We start from the raw sequence: 25958 nt of genomic DNA, 5'->3' as shown, positions 1-25958 counted from the left end.
ACCTATGTACACAGTGAGGTTTTCTGGTTCTGTACTTTCAGTTTTTTGATGCCTGAAAAATGGATACTTTCATGCAGACTCTCAAGCACAAGCCAGTGTCCAGTGCAGTGGTTCTCAACCTTTCTTATGCCGCGACCCTTTAATATAGTTCCTCATGTTGTGGTAACTTCCAACCATAAAATTATTTTCGTTGCTACTTCATAATTGTAATTTTGCTACTGTTGGAATTGTAAGGTAAATATCTGATATGCAGGAGACCCCCAAAGGGATTGAGACCCACAGGTTGAGAACCACTGGTCTAGCGTGACCACAGCAGAGCAATGGGCAAGTCCAGTGCTGCCCGCATAAACAACGGAAGGTTTCCTAATCATTAGACTGCCATCACAAAGCACAACCTCACATCATTTCCCACACACGACTTAAGTTTTAACAATCACCAGGCAATGACTGGTGTGTTACTTGAGTTTTTTACATGAGTTCAAAAAGGCCAGTGATTTTGTTCCAGGCAGCATTATAGAGTTCAACAGCATACAGTTTAATCATCATAAAATGTTCTAATATTCTAAGGGCTGTAGTATATTTTTCTCTTCTGGCTATGGAGAAACAGCTTGGCTCATTAGCTCCTGACTGTTGTGGAGTGGGAGTCGATTCCTCGTGGTGATACGGGTTCTAGAAAGTCATGCCATAATCCCAACACAGCATGATGGGAGTGAATCCCACCTGCTACCCAAGGCAGTTTACCTTTCTACTCAGACGTTAGGTGCAAGGACTCTGGAAAACCAGTTTCCAGAGCACAAAGATCATGAGTTAGAAACTAATCATGTAGACACGCTAATGCGCTCATATAATTTAATGGCCAGAACAGGGAAACTCAGGACAGGACAGAGGGTATAAACCAGGACTTGTCCTCACAATCCTGACATGCATGCTGCCTCCACCCATGCTTCGGATAAACACCTCTGAAGGGGGTTAATAGTACTCACTCTTAGGGCTTTTGTGAGGATGACCTGAGATAATGAACAGACTGATAAGAGACACCTGTGGGAATAGCTTTCTCCACTCATATCAAAGACTGTCTGCCAGACCAGGGGTCCTCAAACTGCGGAACGGGCCACATGAGGTGGTGTGATTGTATTTGCTCCCGTTTTGTTTTTTTACTTCAAAATAAGGTATGTGCAGTGTGCATAGGAATTTGTTCACAGTTTTTTTTTTTTTTTAAACTATAGTCCAGCCCTCCAACGGTCTGAGGGACAGTGAACTAGGCCCTTGTTTAAAAAGTTTAAGGACCTCTGTGCCAGACAGTAGTGAGGACCATGCAGTGGTGGGTTGCTTAAATTTTTTGTTCCATTTGGTCTCAGATGCCAACTTGAAGGGTAGAGCTGCCAAAATGACTAGTAATTGCTAGCCTCCTAATTCTTCCAAGTCCAGGGTCTCCCAATACCCCCAGATACACGGCTGCCACTGTGACTGCTGCTCACAAATGTCCCCTGTTGGAACTGCCAAACTTTGCTGCTTTACCTGAACTCTCCAAGAGCTTCCATCAGACGGCCGACATAGAACTGGACGCGGAGGCTTGATTCTGCTATTTTCCTACAGGAGATCATAGCCTTTATTAAAGAGAAAGCAAGAAATTACTAAGAAGAAATTTTATAATATATCTACTGAGCTTTATTAATGAAAAATCATATTATAATCAATTAATAATGCCGTCAATCACGAAAAAGCAGTGATTTCCTCCCCTACGCAATCTGGTATCTGGTGACCAACATCACTGTGCATATGACCCTGTCGCTGCTGCGGGTGACTTAACTCCCTCAGGAAAGAGATCTGATACATAAACGAAGTGCTTCTACCACGTTCAGAGCCCCATAATTGCTTATTTGACACTGGACTACATTCTTATTACCTTTTCAATTGCACTCTTCAGCCTGTTCATGTGAGATTCAAACAGGGGAAAATGAGAAAAAAAGAAGTCCTGGAAATTCCTTTGCGCTTCCTCTTTCTCACACAAGGAAAAGATGATGCTGATGGCAATTTTCTTCCTCCTAACCATGGCGGGGTTAGAACTACAGGTTTCTTCAGCCAAGCTGAACGTCTCATCAGTGGACCTGGAGGAAAAATAAGGTTGAAAGGGTGCATGAACCAATGAGTCACACTGAAGGTAAACTGTGAGGCTGGGGACGGCGCTCAGAAAGCTAAGGCGGAACACTCGGTCTCAGCTAGGAGTCTGTCTACTCCTAGTTCATTCTCCTCTGGAATTCCCTGCCGTGAAAAGTGAGAAGAGCAGCTGGCCACACAGTATATCATCCTACCGTGAAAAGAAACGTAAACGAAAACTAAGAGTAATTTAAATGTCCCTTTATTACTCTTCCTTTTTTCCCTGGATCATTTTTATGTTGGATTGATGGTTTCTAGGAAGGAGCATGAAATTCTTGTTTGCTCAAAAGATAGGTCCCTTGTCTTGCCTGATAGACACCGATGGACGAGTTAAGAGAGGACTGAGTCTGCGGGCTATTTTGTTTATTAGCAAAGGCATCACATTTGAATATTTACTGGTACTTCCAGGTTTACATTCCCAAGGCTATTAAAACCACCTGATGAAGTTACTCATCAAAACACCCGGATTAACCCACGTGATTGCCCTAGCTCTCTGGGAAATCCCCCAAGCGGAAAGACTCACCTTTCTTCTGTTACAGTCAAATTCCCCCAAAACTTATGACTCTTGAGAGATTCTGCTCCTATGATAAGGCCATGAAGTCTATAAATTTTAAATATATATTCAATTTGTCTTAAGGAGTGAGCCTTACAAATAAGCCTCACAAATAGGGCCTAACCATGTCTCTAACTTAACTATTGAGAAAGCCAGTATAGCTATTGCTTGATTACCAAGAGCGAAAATAAAAGAAGTAATTTGTTTTTTTTTTTCTACAAAGACACTAATGCAAAGGACGTAACACATTGCAAAAGAAAGCATCTAGCCTGGCACACAGTAGGTATTTATTTTCTCTTTCTCACTGACTCCACCATTGAGCTTCATATCTCTGCCAAATATGGGAAGGTGCTACTTCTCCACTTCCTTTAATGCAAATTACAACATAATGATTAAACACCTTAGTGCTTTACTCACAGTTTATAATGTTCCTGTGACTTCAAATATATCCAGATTTTATTAAACATATACAGAGGGAGGGCAGCGTCTGTGGCTCAAAGGGGTAGGGCGCCGGTCCCATATACCAGAGGTGGTGGGTTCAAACCCAACCCCGGCCAAAAAAAAAAAAAAAAAACAAAAACATATACAGAGGGTGCCAAACAAAGGTATATACATTTTAAGAAAAAAAATATTACAATTGTAATACCAATATGTGCCCAATATATGCCAGTACCAAAAGATGACACTTAAGTGTCAAAAGTGACTGGAGTATTACAATTTTAATACAGTTTTTTCTTTCTTAAAATGTGTATAAAATTTTTTTTTGCAAAGTGACTGGAGCATTACAATTTTAATACAGTTTTTTCTTTCTTAAAATGTGTATAAAATTTTTTTTTGCAAGCTTTGTATACATCCAAAGTCTTACAGCCAGGAAAGCTTTTTTTTTTTTTTTAAAGAGACAGACATCTCGTTCAGATTAATCTCAGTTGTGTGTTGCCATTTCCCTTCACTTTAAGATCCTGAAGACGTAGGTTGATAAATCCTACAGGTTAGGTCGATACTGGGTGAGAGGTTGTCACTCCAGACAGGTCACCAGCAGCACGTGGTACTGCTGTAGATGCAGTGACTGTTTTCTCTGAGAAATCCCTAGATCCTGATCACCAGAAAAAACGCTTGATGCTTTCTCAAATCTTCACACCATCTCATACAATGCTCCTCCTTCTTTTCTAAAACACCTGTACCAAAACCTTATTTTCCTGCATTAGTTTCTTTCTTTTCCATATAGGAAGTTCTTCTCAGCTTGTATTGCAAGACTTATAACCCTTTCCTCTTATTCCCCTTCTTTTTTAGAAGTAAAATGACCGTCAGTCCATCCACCTTCAGGCCTACTTGGTCTTTAATACCAACTGAACCCTATGCAGCTTCTCTCATCCTCTCCATCTCTACTAAAGCCAATTCTTTCATCAGTTTTAACATAGCAGAGAGTGCCACCTGCTGAATTTCTGAAAAATGTCTATGTTCTGATAGAGTGAAGCACTTTTACCTTCTTCACGATAGCCCTCTACTGAATTCTAAAGCAAATGGGCTTCATTCCGTAGACTTGAATCAACCACAGAACCTGGCCAGGTCATGCAGTACAGTAATTAGTTACGTTTTAAAAATTATTCTATAATAAAAGGGTATTTGAAAATGTTCACAAAAATTTAAGTATGCCCCCAAATACTTCATATCTTTACCCCCAAAGTCATTAGGTAAGGTACACAGGCTGTTTTGCAAATGTGGAGACTGAGGCAGTGTGTGTTCAACTTGCCTCAGACAGAAAGCTTCTTGGTAACAGTGCTGGAATTAGAACCCAGGGTTTCTACTTCTAGTTCAGGCTCACTTCTGTGACACTGGCAATGACCAGGGACTGTGACCCCATGCCTAATCTGTCTGCTGGTGCTCATGCAGTTATCCCATGCGGCCCGTCTGCTGGAGCACTCAGGGAAAGGAACAGATGCAATCAGATCAGCTGACAAACATCAGTCAGGGAAAGGCTGCTGCTACACACATAGTTTTTTTCCCTTACAAAGAAATCAAATAGAATTTTGTTGTCACTTATGAATGAGCATTTATGTATATTATAAGTACCTTGAGATCACAGATAATTAAAGCCCAAACTATAATTATTTTAGTACATCTCAATAATCCATAATTGATATTAGGACTGCTTAGTCTGTTGTTTATGTCAGTTCTGAACTTACACTAATCTATGTATTGTATTGGACCACAGAAATTTGACATCTTTGTAGGTCAAGGAACATTTCATTAGCAATTTTATGTGTTTGTTTCAATTTAGTAATTCAAATCAAAAAGCATTCCTAGGACATTATACCTTGCTCCTTTAGGGTTTTATTTTATTTATTTATTTTTTTTTGTAGAGACAGAGTCTCACTGTACCGCCCTCAAGTAGAGTGCCATGGCGTCACACGGCTCACAGCAACCTCTAACTCTTGGGCTTACACAATTCTCTTGCCTCAGCCTCCCGAGCAGCTGGAACTACAGGCGCCCGCCACAACGCCCGGCTATTTTTTGGTTGCAGTTTGGCCGGGGCTGGGCTTGAACCCGCCACTCTCGGCATGTGGGGCCGCCGCCCTCCTTTAGGGTTTTAATAGCCTCAGCATCCCTGAGGCCTCTCTTTCCCCACAGACAGTACTGCTGTACCAGCTGTTAGATGCCCAAGCCCATCCCTCACTGGAGGGGAGGGTGGTCAAAACACAGCAGGGGGCCCTGACAGCAGTATGGAGCCAACTGTTAAGAATGTATCATCCATGGGCGGCGCCTGTACTCAGTGAGTAGGGCGCCAGCCCCATATACCAAGGGTGGTGGGTCCGAACCCAGCCCCAGCCAAACTGCAACAACAATAAAAAAGAATTGTATCATCCCTGACCACCCTTAACTCTTGTAGGAAGGATGTTTTTAATTACTATGTATTTTCTCTCAAAGTCAGAAGCAATTGTTATTTTGGGGACCCATTGTTCTCTTGTCTCTAGTCTGAGAAACTAGTTTTTCCATACCTGCCAAAAGGGAGATATCAAACTACAACACCCTTTAAGTGAAAGCATCTTCCCAGGCACAGTGATCAATTCAAAGCATCTGCCACACTTACATTCCCAGGGTTCAACTAAAATACTGGATTAAGGGCTGGCTGCAGGGACAGGTGACCCTGCTCACATAGGGCTCCATTCTCGGAAGGGGCCCAGGCTTTGTTTCATGCTCTGTAATAGTCTGGAATTTTACCTTTGAACTTGTATATTGTAAGTGAAGTCTAATAGGATAATGAAGCCTGTATTGGGGCTCAGACACAAGGTGTTTCTGGCCTTCTCCTGTCCTCCTTTCTCTTGCTCCTCTCTTCCCCAAGGCAGATCATAGAAACCAGATGTTCCTCTTCATGAGTAGGTCATAGAAACTAGAATCCCTTTTCTCCAAAGACAGCCATAAAACCTAAAAATACTGTCCCAACTTCCCCTGCCTTTCTTTGTAATTGCTGGCCAAAAAGACATTCTCTGACCATCCTTGCCTAAAAGTAGATTATAAGAACCTCATTCCAGAAGGGGTCTTGCTCTACACCTGGGAGGAAGGAATGTTACAGAGAGGCCAAGAAGAGTTCTGAATAGACAGGACTTGTTGGGCTTTTCTGCTCAAGTCTATTACTTTAGAACATACCCCTTTGTCCAACCACCTTTCCATGAGGCTATTTTTCATCAAATCTAAGCGTAACAGTTTTCTCTAGGTCTCTGGATGTTCGTTTCTGAAGCCTCCTGAGTCATGTAAAACTGTGATTATATAAATCTGTTATGCTTTTCTCTTGTTAACCTGTGTTTTGTTATAGGAATGTCAGCTATGACCCTTGTGATGGGGAGGAAAGGTTATCACACCAGTTCTCACCCTGCACATGCATGTGAGCAGTGAAGTCACTGGGCAGCGGTGGGGAAAGGGGAGAAAGGGCTCAGAACCAAGGGCCTGCTACCCTGAGCAACTGGACCATAGCATGTCTTGGGCAGGCCAGAGACTTGGACCCAGAATGATGGCTGTGACAATGATGACAGCAGAAGCAGCAATAGCCAAGGACGTGAGAGATGGGGGAAAGAAGGCAGAAGAAATTCTAGCAGCTCCAGGAACCATGGTGAGAGGCCAGCTTGTCCATCCATCACCCAAGCCCATCCCCATGGAGTCTGCACAAATATTTAATTCTCTGAACTGAGCCCCAGGACAGTAAATTATCACAAAGAGAAAGCCTACACCGAGGGTCTACAATAAAGCATATTAGAAATTCTTAGAATTCTGCAGAGAGTTTATAATCTCTGGTTTTGAAGACTGCTGTAACATTGCAAAGCAAATATTCACAGGCATAGAAATAGAAATTTTATGTAAAGATTATACTGGACAAAAAAATCCCACTGTTTTCACATGAAGCTTCAGATGAGAAAATTAGTTAAGGAAGAAGACCATTTAAAAATTAATTTTTAACAGGGGAAAATTGAAAGCATTCCTACTTAGAACTAGAACCAACCAGGTTGCCCACTATCTCCACTTCTGTTCCACACAGTGCTGGAAGTTGCAGTCAGAGCAATGAAGCATGAGAAGGAGATCAGGGTATCCAAATGAGGGAAGAAGAGGTCAAATTACGAGTCTTGGCTGATGTTATGATCTTATATCTAGAAAACCCCAAAGATTCTGTCAAGAGACTCCTGGAACTGATAAATTCAACAAAATCAGGTTACAAAATAACACACACAAATTAGTAGCTTTCAAATACAACAACAATAATCAAGCTGAGAATCAAACCAAAGATTCAACACCTTTCACAGTAGCAACAAAGAAAATGAAATACCTAGTAATATATTTAACTAAGCAGGTTAAAGACCTCCACAGAGAGAATTATGAAACTCCGAGGAAGGAAATCACAGAGGATGTAGATGTAAACAGATGGAAAACATTTCATGCTCTTGGACGGGCAGAATCAACATTGTTAAAAAGTGATTTACAGGGCAGCACCTGTGCCTCAGTGAGTAGGGCACTGGCCCTATATACAGAGGGTGGTGGGTTCAAACCCGGACCCTGCCAAACTGCAACAAAAAATCACCAGGTGTTGTGGCAGGTGCTTGTAGTCCCAGCTACTCGAGAAACTGAGGCAAGAGAATTGCCTAAGCCCAAGAGCTAGAGGTTGCTGTGAGCTGTGACACCACAGCACTCTACCAAGGATGACATACTGAGACTGTCTCTAAAAAAATTAAAAAAAAAAAAAAAAAAGTGATTTACAGATTCAATGCAATCCCCATTAAAATATCAATGTCATTTTTTGCACATCTAGGAAAAAAAAGTTCTACATTCTGTATGGAATGCAATCTTCAGCAATAAGAACAAATCAGCAAGGAATCACTTTACCAGACATCAAGCTATACTAAAAGGCTATAGTAATCAAAACAGCATGGTAATGGCACAGAAAACAGATACACACTCATAGATCAGAACAAAGAACACATATTTAAAACCATCCTCATCTTGCCATCTGATCTTTGACAAAGCAGACAAAAACATACACTGAGGAAAACAGTCCCTGTTCAAAAGATGGTGCTGAGAAAATTTGACAGTCACATGTAGAAGACTGAAACAGGATCCACACTTCTCACCATTCACAAAAATTAATTCATAATGGATAATGGACTTAAACCTAAGACATGAAACTATAGGAATTCTGGAAGAAACTTTTTTTCTTTTTTAAACAAGAGAAAAACAAAGTTTATGAACACACACCATGTGTGTACATACAGAGGGGACTCAAGGATGAGTTCCCGACAGGGCACTTGGAATGTGAATGCCTAGAACATCTTAATGGAGAACAGGACACGTGTAGAAAGGTGGGAGCACAAAGGAAGGGGTTTAGGCTCCCAGGGTGGAAAAAACTCTTACATACATATCAGCCTAGGGCAAAGAATTTATGAAGGAGACCTCAAAGGCAATCACAGCAACAACAAAAATTAACAAATGGGTTTTGATTAAATTAAAAAGCTTCTGCACAGCCAAAGAAACAATTAACAGAATGAATAGACAGCCCTACGGAATGGGAGAAACTATATGTTATACATCCAATAAAGGTCTGATAACCAGCGTCTATAAAGAATTCAGGGTGGTGCCTGTGGCTTAAAAGAGTTGGGCGCTGACCCCATATGCCAGAGGTGGTGGGTTCAAACCCAGCCCTGGCCAAAAAAAAAAAAAAAACAAAAAAACAAAAACCCCAAAACCGCAAGAATTCAAATCAGCAAGAAAAAAAAAAAAAAAAATCAAACAAGGCTCGTCGCCTGTAGCTCAGCAGCTAGGGCACCAGCCACATACACCGGACCTGTTGGGTTGGAATCCAACCTGGGCCTGCCCAACAGTAATGACAACTACAACCAAAAAATAGCTGGGAGTTGTGGTGGGTACCTGTAATCCCAGCTACTTTGGGAGGCTGAGGCAAGAGAATCACTTAAGCCCAAGAGTTTGTGATTGCTGTGAGCTGTGATGCCACAGCACTTTGCCAAGGGCAACATAGACTCCATCTTGAACAAACAAACAAACAAAATCAACCCCATAAATAAGTGGGGAAAACATATAAACAGAAGCTTTTCAAAAGAAGATAGACTAATTGTCAATAAACAGGAGAAAATGCTTATCTTTAATCATCAGGAAAGTGCAAATCAAATTAGTGAGTTATCACCTAACTCCAGTGAGAACAGTGTTTATCATAAAAGTTTCAAAACAAATGACAATGGTGTAGATGCAGAGAGAAAGGAATGCTTATATTCTGTTGGTGGGGCTGCAAACTAGTACAACCTATAGGAAAAGGTGTGTAGAGATTCCTCAAAGAATTAAAAGTACATCTACCATTTGATCCAGCAATCCCGCTACTGGGGATTTACCCAAAGGAAAAATAAGTCATTTCATCAAAAAGACATGTGCACTCAAATGTTTACTGAGCACAGTTTGTAATCCCAAAGATATGAAATCAACCCAAGTACTCATCAACACACCAGTGGATTAGTAAAGTGTGGTATGTGTACACAGCCATAAAAAACGGTGCTCTAGTACCTTTTGTAACAACCTAGATGGAACTGGAGACCCTTCTTCTAGTGAAGTATTGCAAGAATGGAAAAACAAACACCATATGTACCCACCATTACACTGAACTAATTGCTCAACTTCCATAGGTACACATGACAGGTGAACTCAACAGAAACCAAGTGGTTGGAGGAGGGGACAGGATGGGTAAATTCACACCTACCAGACACAACCCATATTACTGAGTGATGGACACCCTTATAACTTTTGACTTAAACTGTGCTAAAGCAATGCATTGTAGCCAAAATGTTTGTATCCCTGTAACAGTTTGAAATTTAAAAAATTTAACTTTTTCCAGTGTAACCTGGCTTATTGTACCCTCAATGAATCCCCAACAATAAAAAAAAAAAAAATTTAACTTTTCCTCATAACTGAGGACACATAAACAAGAATTTTGAATTACATACAACTCATAAGGACATTTTTAATTTCTTGTAAGCGCTCTACAAGTTGTAGAAAATGTAAGAAACATTAAAATAACCTTGTATAAATTTACACTTAAATTCAGACTTTCATGAAATGGAATTGTGTGAAGAAATCTTAAAAAAATTGTTCCACAAGAATCATCTGATCTAGATATACTAAAATTTACATTTTGAAAGTTTATCCCAATGTTGTCATAGCCCATAAAGCTACATAGCATCATATTGGCAGAAAGATTCTTCTCCACGTAAAAAATTACCAAAAATTATTTGCCATGTTACATTTGCCTGGAGTGACCAATATCACTTTGTTATACTGATTGAATGCCAAGTTGCTAAACTATAAATTTTGATGACCTAACAAGTAAACTTGTAGAAAAGTGAGCCAAAAAAACCCTTAATACCCAAGATAACACATTCGATATTACTATATAAAATGATGACAACAAAAATATTTGGGGACTTTATAGGTTTATATCATTCTTCTATCACTATTACCTCTATTACATCTTGTAAGTAAAATATTCTTTTTAAAAACTACCTGTTAGTCCATTTCATAGCACTTTTCTTGCTTTTTAGGCTACTAGTCCCACAATTCATGTAGCCAACCCTGACTATATTCATAGGCTTTCTGAATGTCAGTTACTTATTTTAGGTATAAGTTCCCTAGAGGGTCATTAGTGACCAGTGGCAGGTCTCAATTCAAATTAGAGTACTGAAGAATTTTGGAGGAGGGAGTTGAGGAACACACCCAACTTTGGATTTAAACCAGTCTATAAAAGGGATGAAAAAAGAATTTTCGGTAAAGAAAAGATATCTTGAGAGGAAGGTTTCCAAGACCCATCTCTTCTAGCAAGCAGTGAGGATGGTAGCAGAGCCTTTTCCTGACAGTTGCAGTAATGGTAATGATGATAGCAATGGTAATAGTAGCTAATTAATATTGACCAGTATTTTATTTATTGTATCTGGCATCCTGGCTAAACACTGGACATACTTAATCTCGTTTAACCTGTCCAACAAAACTGAGGCTGTACCAATATCAATATCATGCTACAGACGAGGAAGCAGCACTTAGAATCCAGGTTAACTTGTTGCAGCACTGATCTAGTGAGTTGCACAGCGAGGACTTGTCCTCACACCAAGCTCTAACACTTTGATCATTCTTCTAGAAATCCCCCAACCAAAAAAGCAGCTCCTTGGTGAGCAATGCAACTATTAACTCCCCAGGGTTGTGAGAACACACACACCCTGACCTCTCGTTTCTCAGCGTGTGCCAGCTCTTCCACGAAGGGCTCCAAATTCCCCCATGACTATCCCTGTTTTCTCCCTCCTTGCTCCCTCCCACAGCACTTTATGTCTTCCACGGCATCTATTGTGGAACAGCCTTATACCACTATTTAAGTGTATAACCATCTTTCCTTCCAGTCTATAAACTAAAGCACAGGCATGGAGATGAAGATGTTTATACCTTCACAGATCTTTACATATGGTAATCACTAGTCAATTTACTAAGTTAATTAATTGACATGTTAATTTTTATAGGTACACATAAAGACTACCCTTAAGTTTTGGGCAACTGGAACAGGAGATTGAAAGCTACTGATTTAACAGCAAATGTACCTTTTGCACACAACTAAATCTTAGATCCAAACCCAACTGAAATGAAGACAGAAAATACCTAGATGCAGTCTTTATAACGGTATTCATGTCTGCTTAGTTTAAGAATTTAAGTTTCATGAATAGAATACTACATATGTCACAAACCCTGATTTCTTTTATTTCAAATACCGCATTGATATTACTGTAGCCAAGGAAGATATTTATCCCACCTTCATTGCATATAAAGGCTTCCTATTGAAGGAATCCAATTTAAAGAGAGCATACTCATTTTAAATTATTAATAATACCAAATCTAACTCACATACAACATAGCTACCAGATATTTCCCAGTGTCTTCCAAACAAGATTTTTTTCTTTTTTTTTTTTTTAAAGAACTTTTATTCATTCTTTCCTTACAACTTCTAAATTGTAAACTTTCAGGCTAAGCAGGAACTAATCAAGGAGTTTCAGCTCTTTTTCCACTGACAATAGGTGAGGACAGCCGCCCTGCTGGTTCCACCACACTGCCTACACCAGCACTGCTCTCACAAGAGGAAGCCTGCGACTCACCTCCTTGGAAAGATGCCATTTTCCAAACTTGTTGTCTGACTTCGAAGCCAGCGGCGCTGGTAACTGCTGGAAGAGGATGTGGAGGAGCTTGGAGATGGGAAAGGCGTAATCAAAAGACTGCTTAGTGAGGCTGTGGGGAAGAAAATTTGGAATTTCAAAGTTGAGGTAAACAAGTCCATACATAGCTACATAACATACAACTTTACAAATGTATTTAATACCACAGAACTGCATATTTATTGGTTAAGATGGTAAATTTTATATTTTAACATAATAAAAAACCCAGAATATCTATGTATGCCAAGTAACCTAAATTTGCAGATTCTACCAGTCATCTCCAGCAGGGGGAGACTATAATTTCTCCCTTATTAAGAGTTCTGTACAGCAAAGAAAACATCATTTAAAAAAGGAAAACAAATTAAAGGAAATAAGGATCACAGATATAGCAAGTGCATAAATAATCAGGCATCACATTACAAATGCAAAATAATTACTATTCCTATTAAAGTATAGACTGCAGATTTCTGATAAAATGGTCCACGTAACATAACTGTCTATCTTGCTACCTGGTGACTAATGCCACATACAATGCTTATGTGTATTTCCTCCTCTTGAGTACTTCTTCACTCTACATTTTGAAGTAAAATTTGGGCAAATGAGTATTTCTTCTACAGAGTGTCCAAATCCTAGTTCTGCCACTAAGAAGCTGTGACACTGGGGAAATTTACTTAACCTGTCAGCTTTCTCATCTGGAAAATTGGAGACAATAAAGTGCCACACCTAAGTATTTTTCATAATAGCTGCCAGTTGCTGGTAAATTTTGAATTAAGAAATAAAAACCAACATTTAAAAATAAAAACAAAACAGAATATATTGTACTGTGAATATTAATCCATGGAACATTTCTTCTTTATATATGAAGGTATTCGTTAGTGGATCATGATGGAAAATGCATTGGCATGGGTTTGTAGATAAAAGTTTGAAAAGCACTGGCCTATTTCATAAGGTCCCTGCAAAAATTTAACAAATCACACATGTGCAACACAGCCCAGTACCCCACACAATAAATGTTAGCTATTCATTCCCTCTGATAATTTTTTTTTTTTTTTTTTTGAGACAAAGTCTCACTCTGTCGTCCTGGGTAGAGTGCCATGGCATCATCGTAGCTCACAGCAACCTCAAACTCTTGGGCTCAAGAAACCCTCTTGCCTTAGTTTTTCCATTTTTAGTAGAGATGAGGTCCTGCTCTCGCTCAGGCTGGTCTTGAACTCCTGAGTTCAAGCAATCAACCTGCCTCAGCCTCCCAGACCCTCTGATTGTTCTTGGAAAAGATGGGCCAAGTAAGACATTCTGGAATACTAAAAGATTGTTATTTTTGATTAGTTAATTATGAAAAGAAATTCTAATAGGACTTCTAATAGAGACATGAAAAGGGAAGATAAAAAAATTAGAAAAGAACATTGCTTTCTTCCTGATGGATGACAATTTTAATGGCATAACAGTGAGACATTTACAGCTTAGTGCTACCTAGAATTTTCTCATCAAAAAAATTTTATCATTTAAGATTTTTACATAAAGTATCACGGCACATCACTATCAATCATGCATGCCTGGGCTTGGTGGCTCATGTATGTAATCCCACCACTCTGGGAGGCTGAGGTGGAAAGATTGCTCTTGCTCAGGCATCCCAGACCAGCCTAAGCAGAGAGAGATCCTATCTCTACTGAAAACAGAAAAACTAGCTGGGTGTTGTGGTAGTGTTGGGGTCCCAGCTACTACTCAGGAGGCTGAGGCAGAAGGATCACTTGAGCCCAGGAGCTCGAGAGACATCACCATACTCTACCTGGGGGGAAAAAAATCACATATTCTAGCAAACAAAACAGTACAACTTTCAAATGCAAGAGCAGGACTAACCTGCAAACCATTGCTATTTTCATAATTAAAGGGTGGATTCAGACAGCTGTTCTATCAACACTGGCACATCTGAATGTTGGCTCAAGGGCACCTAAATGATACTACTGAAAAAAACTCTGACATGAGAGGTTAGTGGTATGGGTTCCAGCCCTAGCAGTGCCCCCAATTAGCTCTGTGAACAGGAAAAAAAATTCTCCAGTTGGTACCACAATTATAAATGTAAGACATAGTTAAATTATTCACAGACTCAGTTTCAGTTTTAAAAGTGCTGTATCTAATGCTACCTATTATTAGTATCACTTATGATTTGTAGGATTTTCATAATTAGAAAAAAATACGTACAGATTTCAAAGAGTTTTGCGGATTTATGTATTAATAATAACGATTACCAGGAAATTACTGCTAACATTTTACACCTGGCTAACTTTCTTTTTTTTTTTTGTAGAGACAGAGTCTCACTTTATGGCCCTCGGTAGAGTGCCGTGGCGTTCACACAGCTCACAGCAACCTCCAACTCCTGGACTTACGTGATTCTCCTGCCTCAGCCTCCGGAGTAGCTGGGACTACAGGCGCCCGCCACAACGCCCGGCTATTTTTCCGTTGCAGTTTGGCCGGGGCTGGGTTTGAACCTGCCACCCTTGGTATATGGGGCCGGCGCCCTGCTCACTGAGCCACAGGCGCCGCCCACACCTGGCTAACTTTCATTTGAAAAGACTGCTTTCATCCCCACCCTCCTGTCTAAGGAAAAATCTTAAACTAGTATCCATTTAGTTTTGCAGAGATTAACAATGAGAAAAGAGAATAAATCTAATAATTTTAAAATGCTGATTTGTGCTCTTCTTGGAATGTACAATTCAAGTTTAAAATTAATGTTTAACTTTCTCTGAAAAAAAGTTTTGCTACTTTGACAGTTTTCTAGACACTCTGTACTGATGATTTATTTGACTACGGAATTTGGATTTGATCAAATAATGCCTGGGAACTCTTAGATCAAATCCATTACTTAACAAATATTTATTGAACACCTACCTAAAAGACCCTGGCAGCATGCGAGGGCCCTGAGACGGGAAAGTGCAGGATACAGGCAGAGGATCTGCCCTTAAGAAGTTCACACTCATGGAATAAATGATTTTAGACTGTGGTAAGTGCTAAAAAAATAAGTTACTATGATTTTCTTTAAGCAACTAGGGCAAAGGCTGATAGGTGGGTGGTAAATTCTTTAATCAGTGGTCAGAGAACACCTTTCTGAAAACGGGACATCTCAATTGAGACGTAAATGCCAACATGAGCCAGCCATGGAAAGGGCTCAAAGGAAAGGCATCCCAGATACTCTGTATAGAAAGAACTAGATACATGTAATATCAATTATTACAAAAATTCTGTGCAAACTTCTACTTATGTATATGTATGGACATACTTCCCTCCCTTATTCAAATCGTCACTAAGCATCTACTGTATGTTAGGCACCATATAAGCTGCTTGTGCAACAGACAGAGCCTGGTGAGTTTCCGCCCTCATGAAACTTACATTCTCAGGAAGAAAAAACAAAAGACCCCAAGGAATTAACAAGACAATCACAGAAGGTGGTAAGTCACAAGGAATAAGAAAAGGAGTGCAAAAGTCAAGAGCTCAGAAGCAGTTACAATTTCTTCAGGAAAGAACTTGGGGGTTTGCTTATTTTGCTAAGAAATGTAATGAAAATACCAAACTAGCAGCAGTCTTGGACTTCCTGCAGGAACACGGTGGTAGCAAATGTTCAGAGCAGGCCCAAACACAGACCTAGAACAGCAGGCTTAGGCCCTGCCAAACTATCTCACTTGCAAGGAGATATTTGGAGGAAGGATGCTGCAGCTAACACCTAACTCTGTCTCTTCTGCAGCCATCCAAGTACATGTATTTGAAAACATTCCCATTAAAATAAAAAATGCATTAGTAGCATCAGGCCCCTTATTTCTTCTCTAAGCTTATCCCATTCCCCACTTACTATATTCCAACCTTTTCCTGTGCCTTATATACAAATCTGCAAAGCCCGTTCCCACTCCAGGCCACATTCCCAGGCCTAAGATGCTCTCTGCTCTGATGTTCACGTGGCCAGTCTCTCCAGGCATTCAAGTCTCAGCTGAAAATTTCACCTTCTTGGAGAGGCCTTCAGTGAAGAAACTTTTCTTCAGTGGTTAAGTGTCTATGCTTCGTTGTTTCTTATCTGTCTCTCCTTTATTGAATACATATTAACCTATACTCCAGGGGATCAGGGATAATGTTTGTACCACTGATCTATTCCCATATCCTAGAAAAATGTCTGCCACATGAGATACTCAGGATGTGCTGCTGGGCCAGGTTCAGGGGCTCACATCTATCATCCTAGCATTCTGAGAGGACGAGGGAGGAGGATTTTTTGAGGTCAAGAGTTCAAGGCCAGCCTGAGCAAGGGCAAGACCCTGTCTCTACTAAAAATAGAAAAATTAGCCAGGCATTGTGGCTAACTGTAGACATCTGTGGTCCAAGCTACTGGAGAGGCTGAAGCAGGAGGATCACTTAAACCCAGGAGTTTGAGGTTGCTGTGAGCTATGATGCCATCACTGCACTCTAGCCTGGACAACAAAGACCCTATATTAAAAAAAAGAAATGCTGAATGAAGAATGAGCAAATGATTATGTGAAATATACTGATGTCTATCTCAGTAAGTATCACAGAACCAAAGCATTAGAAAACAACTTTTTAGACAAAATTCAAAGATCGAATTTACCAAAAGTTTCCTGTGGGCACAGCTGTACACACAACATTCAGATTTTTGTTTTCTCCCCCACTTTCATTTACACTTTTTTTTTTTTTTTTATGGTGGTAGTGGTATGGCTGTGAACACGAGTACTTTTCTGTTTAATACAGAGGCTACCACATCCAAAACACAGTAACGATCTCTGTTTACGTGGTGACAAAGTAAAAACTCTTCAGGTTTTAGCTTAAACATTTGGGAAATAGAAGCACTTATACTTCTAAACACAACCAAATAGAAGCATTTAAAAGGTCAATGTCAATGACAATGTCAATGAGTAGAGCTGCAGGTATTGTCTGGCAGGAAAATCTCTTTTTCTTTTTTTTGTAGTTTTTGGCCAGGGCTGGGTTTGAACTCACCACCTCTGGCATATGGGGCTGGCGCCCTACTCCATTGAGCCACAGGCGCCGCCCGAAAATCTCATTTTTAATAATCAAATATGTTGATTTAATAGACAAATCAAATTATAAGGTAATTTGTTTTATTTCTCAAACCACAAATGATTTTAGGATTTTAAAGAATTCTCAAAAGCACCCTAGGTAGTTTAAGTTTTAATGAAATTCATAGAAAACCCCCTTAAAGAAAAAAAACAATGTTCTCTACACCACGATTTCAAAAAAATCTTACACTTTAATTTCTCATCTAGGCTATGAATTGTAGCCCAGGTTTGGTGGCCAGCTCACTCTCTGCATTTACATGCAAACTTATTCAAATATTCTTATGTCTTATCCATAGTGTGGGCCCTGAGAGTAAAATATCTACAAAAGACTTATGAAAAGCATAAAAACTTGGTCCTTTACTCTTCTAAGTAAAGTAAAAAGTAAAGTAAAAAGTAAGTAAAAAGTGTTTAGTCTGGCTTCACAAAGGATTTTGATTCAAATTACACTGAATTTACAGATTAATTCATGGAATCTGATTTCTCACTCCATTTGTTTAAACAGGTCGTCTTTTAACAAAGTTTTAAAAATTTATCTATAGCGAATTATCCTGAGCATGGCTCCTGGAAGGGTTCCTGAGAAATTAGTGATCAAGATGCCTGGTAAACCACATGTGTCCAAGAAAAAGTCTCAACAGTTAAAAAGAAATGCAAAAAGAAAAACTGATGATGAAGAGTTGTCAGAGAAAAAGGTTAGAAACACAGGAAAAAGAAATAAAAATCATCCAAACCATCTGTCTTCTGAAGGACAAAGCATACTAATATAAAACAGATAAAGATAGCACCCAACGAAAGGAAAACCTGGCAACCACTTTCAAAGAGTAGCAGAGAGCAGTTGCAAACAATAATGGAATCAGTAATAATAACAATTTTGAGCAACAGTAGTCGAGAAGAAGAAGAAATACAGTATCATCTCAACTTACTGAAAAAAAGATTGCTACAACTTTGTGAAACCCTGACAGTTCCTCCTGAAAAGCTGAAGGATTTAACTAGTGTATCAAGTCTTCTGGATGTGGAAAGGGCACGGGAGCAAGCTAAGAAAGAAGGTCTGGCATTATTGCAGGAAGAAATAGAAAAAATGGTAGAGACTGCAGAATTGATGACTGAGGATATTCAGAGCCTAAAGAACAAAACTGAAATTCTGGAAAGTGAGGTAGAAGAGGAGGAGAAGACACTGAAACAGGTGCTTCAAATGGGTATTAGTAGTGGACTCTCTCTTCCAGAACTTTCTCAGAAAAGTCTCAGAGCACCCACACTTCAGAAAGAAATGTTGACACTAATTCCAAACCAGAATGCTCTTCTAAAGGACTTGTTCTTCATAATTCCTCTCAGATTAAGAACATGTTAACGCTCATTGAAGAAGCCTATAGGAACCTGGATGCCACCTGAAGAGTTTTTTCCTTAGATTGTCCCATATTAATGTTTGTGATTTATAAAGCTGTTAACCTATGATGATATTGCAGAGGCTGAGGCTTCTGCAGGATTTATTATGCCCTGATAGGCACTTTAAAATGAGCCTCTGTAGGTCTGTCATTAGTATCTAATGTAGTTCTGAAAACTCTTTTTTAGCAGTTGTCAAATTTAGGAAATCAAACATTTATATTGTTATATCTGCAATTACTTGCCTAAAACCATTAAAAGAGTAGTAGGGTATGACCTAATAGTTTATAATGGTTAAATGGAACTCATTTACTGGTTAAATGTGTAATTATCGTGTGTAAATTATACACAGTACCTAGTATGGAAAAGCATAGGAGTTTGCTCTTACTAATTCTGTAGCTGATGGGTTGTATTTTCTGCCTGATCATTTGGAAACTAGAAAATCCTCACTTTTTTACCTAGCTCCTTAGTCTTTTTGGAAAGTAGTTAAGAATTGCCAGGTATGTTTAACTTAGGAGGTAACATCAACATTTTATTTCTTGGGTAGATTAGTGGATCGATTTATTTTCTACTGTCATGAAAGCATATCTTTACTTAAGAAAATTATTTTAAAAGGAATGGTAGCACATTTATTCCCTTACAATAAAAAACCAAAACAAACAAACAAAAAAACCCTTTCTTATAAACCTTTTCTAATATATAATTAGCTTTTATATATATGTGTGAATAAAGTGTCACTTAATTATATCAAAAATCTTTTCTTGCCAACTATAATATATTGTCTTGCTTTCCTTTATCTATTTGTAAAATAAAATAACTGCAATCTAAATAAATAAATAAAAATTTATCTATAATAGTAGCACACATTTTCTTAGATTTATTCTCAATCCCTTATAATTTTGATTGCTATGTGCATTATTTTCTGATTCTAATTTTTCTTAAATAGGTATATAAGAATACAACTTAGAGTAAAAGAAAATCCTAAAGTGGAAGAGCTAACAAAAATTCATAAGAGTGAGGAAAATAAATATCTACTCCAGGAAAATACAAAGGTCTGACGTACAAAGAAATAGAGAAATTGAGTTCTAGTTCTGTTCAGGCCTCCTGTATAACACCAAGGCAAAGCAAGGCCAAGACCAAGACCAAGGCTCAGTGGGGAAGCTACGACCGGGGATTTTTAGAGTTGGCACGTTTATACTTACAAGATGGGGGAAAGAAGAATAAGACCCCAGTGCCAGCTCCCAGTGACCCTCATCACCACATGCCCAAAAGGACAACCCCAACACCAAAGGAGCCGACATCAGCAATGCAAGTCGTGGGATATCCTATTGGCTGAAGAGCAAGTGCTTTTGTCTTTTTGCAGCTATAGACTGAAGGGTTGGGACAAAAAAAAAAAAAAACCATACTCATTAGTACCCTGGAGGTGACTGCAAACTGCTTCATGAATGCCTCCTGAGAGACAGGAAAGTGAGTAGGGGATGACCTCCTACCAGCTCCTTCCAGGTCTCCCATGTCCAGGAGGACCACGGATTCTACAGCCATGACTCAGATAAGCTGCAGGTCAAGCCTTTGCCAGCATGAAATGGTGCAAGGTCAACATGGTGCCATATACAGGCGACAAACAACAGCATCCTCTTGATTCCTGTTCTTCTCTACAAAGTGTGGTATCAGTTAATTCAGGGAAGGGCTCAGGTGCAAATGGGATAAAGTCATTTTGCATTATTCAGTGGTACCCGTGTTGCAATTAAGAATCTGACTTAATTTCTAGATGCTCAACTGAGACAGTTCTTAAGTTTTACTCCGCTCCCCTTCCCCATCTGTTCCACACCTAGGCAAGCTGATGAGAAAGCCCCAGATGCTCTCTTTGGAACCAGTGAGAAGTTCAAACCACACGCACGAACCCTCACCCCAGACTTAACCACTAACCACCAAAAGAACCCAGGTTAATCCCCTTTGCCTGCTCTCAAGCCATTTTCTGACCAGTGTGGGAAGGCCATCCAGCTGTCTCACCAGAATAGTCTCATTATGTGAGTGATAAACATTTTCATATCCTCTTGGGAGAGTGTGTGTGTGTGTGTGTGTGTGTGTGTGTGTGTGTGTGTGGTGTCAGATTTGACATCCAAATGGAATTTAGGGCAGGGGTCCACACTACATCCACAGTGACTAAAACATGTCTTATTCAAACACTGCGATGATGTATATCCTTACCCTGAAGGTTCATTTCAAAACAAATAAAAATGTTTAAAAGCACATATTAGATGTTTTCCTTATACTGACTTTATCTTAGCACTTTTAAGAAAAGAGGGAATGAGAAGAAAAAAATGAGAAAATTAGTTTTCTTACCAATGATTTAAACCTTCTGATGAGGAAGAAGTTAGAGCTGAAGTCAAGTCAGAAGACAAGGCTCAATGATGCTGGTCTCAATCCTATTGCCCTGAAACTTACTCTACTCATGGACCCAAGATTTCTAAGTTTTTGTTTCTGCTCAGACCCATCGATTCAGTTTCAGCTTCCTATTTCTAAATTACAGCTGACCAGTCATAACTGGAGAACTTATAGACTCGTCCAGCTAAAAATTTATCTCAATATCTGTCACTCCTGACTGGTTAATGCCCACCCTCCACTTGTTTTCTCAAGTTGGAAACTGGAGTCATCCTTGGTTCCTTCCTCCTCTCCCGTGTCTCGTGTCCCATGAATCACTGGGCCTTGACACTACAACCGCCTAGTATGGCTACTACTCATCCCTCTTCTCTCTCAACACCTTGTGTAATTACAATGTGTAATTACAACCACAAAAATAACTTCTTAAAATACAATATATCCTTCTCTTATATGCAAAGAAGACATCCAAATTATCCAAAAGAAAATACAATGAGAATACACTGAATAGCACTGGGTTAGAGCCAAAATAAAAACTATCCTCGAGTCCATACTGATATAATGACTGAATAAACGGGGAAAAGAGACATAATCTCCCATGCATTCCAAATAATTTATGTAGACGCTCTGCAATGAGGAGCAGCACAATTCCCCATTCCTCAGGTGTAGGCTGAGTGTAGAGACTTCTTTCCAAAATATATAGAACGGACAGGGAGAAATAAAGAGTAACTTTACAGTGGAGAAACCAGCTAAATGCTATCTCAGCTGGATAATCATGGTCGATATCTGTGGTCACAAATCAAGGTGACAGTAGGTAACGCTGATATGTGATAAAAATGGTACTTTACTTCTGTGACATTCCTTCCAAAAACACATCACTTCAATGTAATGACAAAAATATTTTAAAAAATTCTAATGCTAGAGCATTCTATAAAATACCTAACCAGTACTCCTGAAAGTTATCAAAAACAAAGAGTCTGAGAAACTACCACAGCCAAGAGAAGCCTGAAAAGATGACAACTAAACGTAACGTGGTCCTGGGAATGAAAGAGGCCCTGGGTGAACTACAGACGCTAGCTAGTAATGTGGTATCAACATTGGCTCACAAACTATAATAAATGCAACACGCTGCCCTAAGATGTTAATATCAGGGCAAACTGGGGGCAGGTTACATGGGAATTCTCTATAGTATCTTCTCAATATATCTGTAAATCTAAAACTCTTCTAGAAAATAAACTATTTAAAAAACTTTTCCCATCTCTCAACTCTCTAGACTGCACGTCTTCTACCGTTAATTTAATGACTCTCTACATCTTCTACTGTTAATTTAACAACACTTGGAGCTCTTAGTCTGTTTAAAAACTGGGACCTTGGGCAGCGCCTGTGGCTCAGTGAGTAGGGCGCCGGGCCCCACATGCAGAGGGTGGTGGGTTCAGACCCAGCCCCGGCCAAACTGCAACAAAAAAATAGCCGGGCGTTGTGGCGGGCACCTGTAGTCCCAGCTGCTCGGGAGGCTGAGGCAAGAGAATCACGTAAGCCCAAGAGCTAGAGGTTGCTGTGAGCCGTGTGACGCCACGGCACTCTACCTGAGGGCGGTACAGTGAGACTCTGTCTCTACAAACAAACAAACAAACAAACAAACAAACAAAAACAAAAAACTGGGACCTTGGTCCTGACACAATTTAAGGTGGGCACAATAACAAATCTCAATTAGAGAATACACTGTAATCAAAACATTGGGAGTTCTCATGTTAATAGAGTGCTGAATTCCCCCAGGATGTAATGCTCATGCTACTTTGTATATGGACTCAGTGATTTGAGAACAGGTGCCAGGGACCAGCAGATGGTACCTGAAGGCGAGCACATCTGTTAGGACAGAAGGAGAACAAAACACCACTCAGGCATGGGCAGCCCCCTCGAACATCTCTGCCCCCTTCTTCCCATCAGAAGAACCAGAAACTGCAAGTAAAGATCATTTGGAATAGAAACCAAATTACCAAAGAAAACCAGTCTTCTCTACTTCTGAAAATTCACATTTATGTTAATATTGCTCCCTGTCCTCACCTTGATATGCCCAGTCCCAAGTTCCTCTCATGGGCTATGAGAAAACATTCAGATCTGGCTGCTATAGACTTTTCACTTGAACTTGAACTTGGCCCTCAACTTTCTTGCTGCTCAAAAGGGAAGAAAAGTAGTTTTAGGAGTAAATTATCTGAAGAATACAAACAAGTGAGATTTTTGACCTGGACAACATGAACCATTTATGTCAACTATAAACTGAAAAGTGCCCCAGGAAAATCTAGACTTCCTCCTAATAATGTTTGTGTTGGTATTAATTCCCTCAAAATCTCTAAATCTTTTCTGGAACAAGAAGGAGCATAAACCAATAAAATGAAGTTATGGCTCAACAGAAACTCTGTGACACTAGTGTTTAGATGGGCCTCAGTAGAATGTTGTTCATCTTTCTTTCACAGAGAGGTAAAGAGTCCTCACCACACAAAGTCAGACGTGTTAAATTCTGTCAGCCACAGAGATAGTAGCAATTTTGATTAAAAGTAATCTCGGTTCCAGGGTTGTGCTTCCCTTTTTATGACTTCTGACAAGATCCACACCTTTCTGTCTGCAAATTTAACCATCACAAAGCCAGCCCTAGCCCTAGTCCTGCCAGGCGGACCCACAGGGCAGGCAGCTGAGCCTTGGGATACTGAGCTCAAGGCATCTCTTTGAGTAGCTGAAGGGACTCAAGAGAGTTATCTGACAGTGCCCCATAAGGAATGAGAAAATTATCCCGAGTGCCATTAAATACAAACAAAGCAAAACCAGCTCATTTAGCGCTTCACAGGCTGCCCTCTACTATCTCAGAATTTATGTTTGCATAGGGAGGCTGTAAGTGAAAATGACACAGGTCTAATCAATGGGAGTTACATCTCTGACCAAAGGTTCCAGCCAAACTTTACAGAAAGGATTATAAACACCAAAATGAATCAATTTTAACCACAAATGAAATGCTTCACATTGTATTACATGACATACAGAAATTAATTACATCTCAGTAATTAATTACATTTTATTTAGTAACTCAAGAGCTGAGTCATACAAAATAGGGTGAAGGGCTCTGACAGGACACAGAGGAGAAACATGAGGTCCGGTGAGCACTGTCTAAAGGCAAGAGATGGGAAGAGAGATGACTGAAAGGTCAGGAAGGAAGGTGAAGGCAGGCCCTGAGGTCCGGATGCAGGCCGAGCGTGGGCTGGCTGGCCTGTCTGGTAAGGTGCCCTGTGTCACAGGGGAATCCAGTAGGGAGTTTCTGGTCCTCACTGATGACACAGACTGCCTGTATGGTAAAGAGGCATCAGGCAAAGCCCCAGCACCTGTGAGTCCTTGAATTCCAGATCATTCATTCACCATGTTTATCTTATAACAGAATCTACCTCAGATCTGAACCACAAATTAAAAGTCGGAAAAAGTTGGGTACAAAAGCTGAAACCAAGACATCTTAGAAGCAGTGTTAGAAAAGTGTGGGTCTTGAAGCAAACAGAGAAGGGTCCCTGAGATAAAATCTAGACCAGCATGTCTCAAGGACATGGTCAGCAGGCTGGCCGTGGCACAGACAGACTCACTTTCACAAACACTCCCCTTCCTCTGATTCTACACTCCACAGTCTGCAAACACATTCTCAGTATAGTGGCTCAAGGAAGCTTCCCCCTGGAAGGAAATTTCTTACTGGTCTCACATGAATTTGGGTATCAGAAAAAACTTGTTTATGTTACACAACCACTTGCAGATGCTGTAATCAAAGTTTCAGATCTCCATACATGTGACTTAGAATACGAAGAAAACAAAACAGAAGATGAGACCTATCTACCTCTCTTCTGCGTTCCCAACTTCTATACAATTACAGACAGTTCACTTTATTAGTTTAAAAAAGCACAAATACCTGATCGAGCAATGCCGCTGTCCCTGTCTTCATTCTGCCCTCTGCTTGGCATGTCAACTGGTGTGCTGTGTGCTAAAATAAAGGCACAAGGAAACCATGTTACTGGACTCTTCAAAGATAAGAAAGTTTTAAAAATTACTGCAGCAATTTTTACATTTCAAAGCAGGCTATTGCTGATGATTGGCATAAGCTTATAATAGAGATTAACTAGAAGGCAAAACTAAATACATAAAAAGATGATGAGAAAACTGAACCAAGTAACCATCTGCCTTTAGCCTCTTGTAGAATGTACAGTTTTGAGTGATGTTTAACTCTAAAACACCCTGAACCATAAACTATTTATGCAATTGATTCAATGAACAAATATTCCCAGGTAGATATTTTTAGCCATTTTCCTCTTTATTAGTATTTAAGTAGCACTATATTTTCAAAATGTTTTATAATCAGTTTCAGTTGTAATTGTAGGCAACTTAGGGAAGAGAAACACTTGAAAACCATTTCACAAATTCAAAGAATGTTTCTCTGTTTATAACCCACTCTCTTGGCTGATAGAAAACACAATTCATTTTCAAATATCTCTTCCTCCACTTCTTTTCCATATACACCCATATGTACAACACACAATAACACATAGGATGATTGAAGATTAACTTAGGAAAGAAAACTCATGTCCTGGCATGAATTGTGGAAAACATTCTAAAATATTATAGACTTATAGGAATGCTTCAGGTTTTATACTGACGGAGCTAGAAGGCACA

General features: G+C 39.7%; 1 protein-coding gene and 1 pseudogene across 6 annotated transcripts in view; one reads left to right on the top strand and one right to left on the bottom strand.

Annotated features, from left to right (window-relative positions):
- Nucleotides 1–25958, bottom strand: part of FNIP2 (folliculin interacting protein 2) — a 135992-nt gene that overhangs the window by 36107 nt on the left and 73927 nt on the right. For all 6 annotated transcript variants that reach the window (XM_053583550.1, XM_053583577.1, XM_053583585.1 and 3 more), the window contains 4 exons: nucleotides 25201–25272; nucleotides 12382–12511; nucleotides 1907–2108; nucleotides 1519–1607 (listed from right to left, as the gene is read on the bottom strand). In XM_053583550.1, the coding sequence (XP_053439525.1) occupies nucleotides 1519–1607; nucleotides 1907–2108; nucleotides 12382–12511; nucleotides 25201–25272 (493 nt within the window). The remainder of the gene's footprint in view (nucleotides 1–1518; nucleotides 1608–1906; nucleotides 2109–12381; nucleotides 12512–25200; nucleotides 25273–25958) is intronic.
- Nucleotides 18101–18893, top strand: LOC128581181 (centromere protein Q-like; annotated as a pseudogene).

Source organism: Nycticebus coucang, chromosome 1, assembly GCF_027406575.1.
Source record: "Nycticebus coucang isolate mNycCou1 chromosome 1, mNycCou1.pri, whole genome shotgun sequence".
Lineage (NCBI taxonomy): Eukaryota > Metazoa > Chordata > Mammalia > Primates > Lorisidae > Nycticebus > Nycticebus coucang.
The sequence above is the reverse complement of the archived record's forward strand: the minus strand, read 5'-3'. Positions and strand labels throughout refer to the sequence as shown.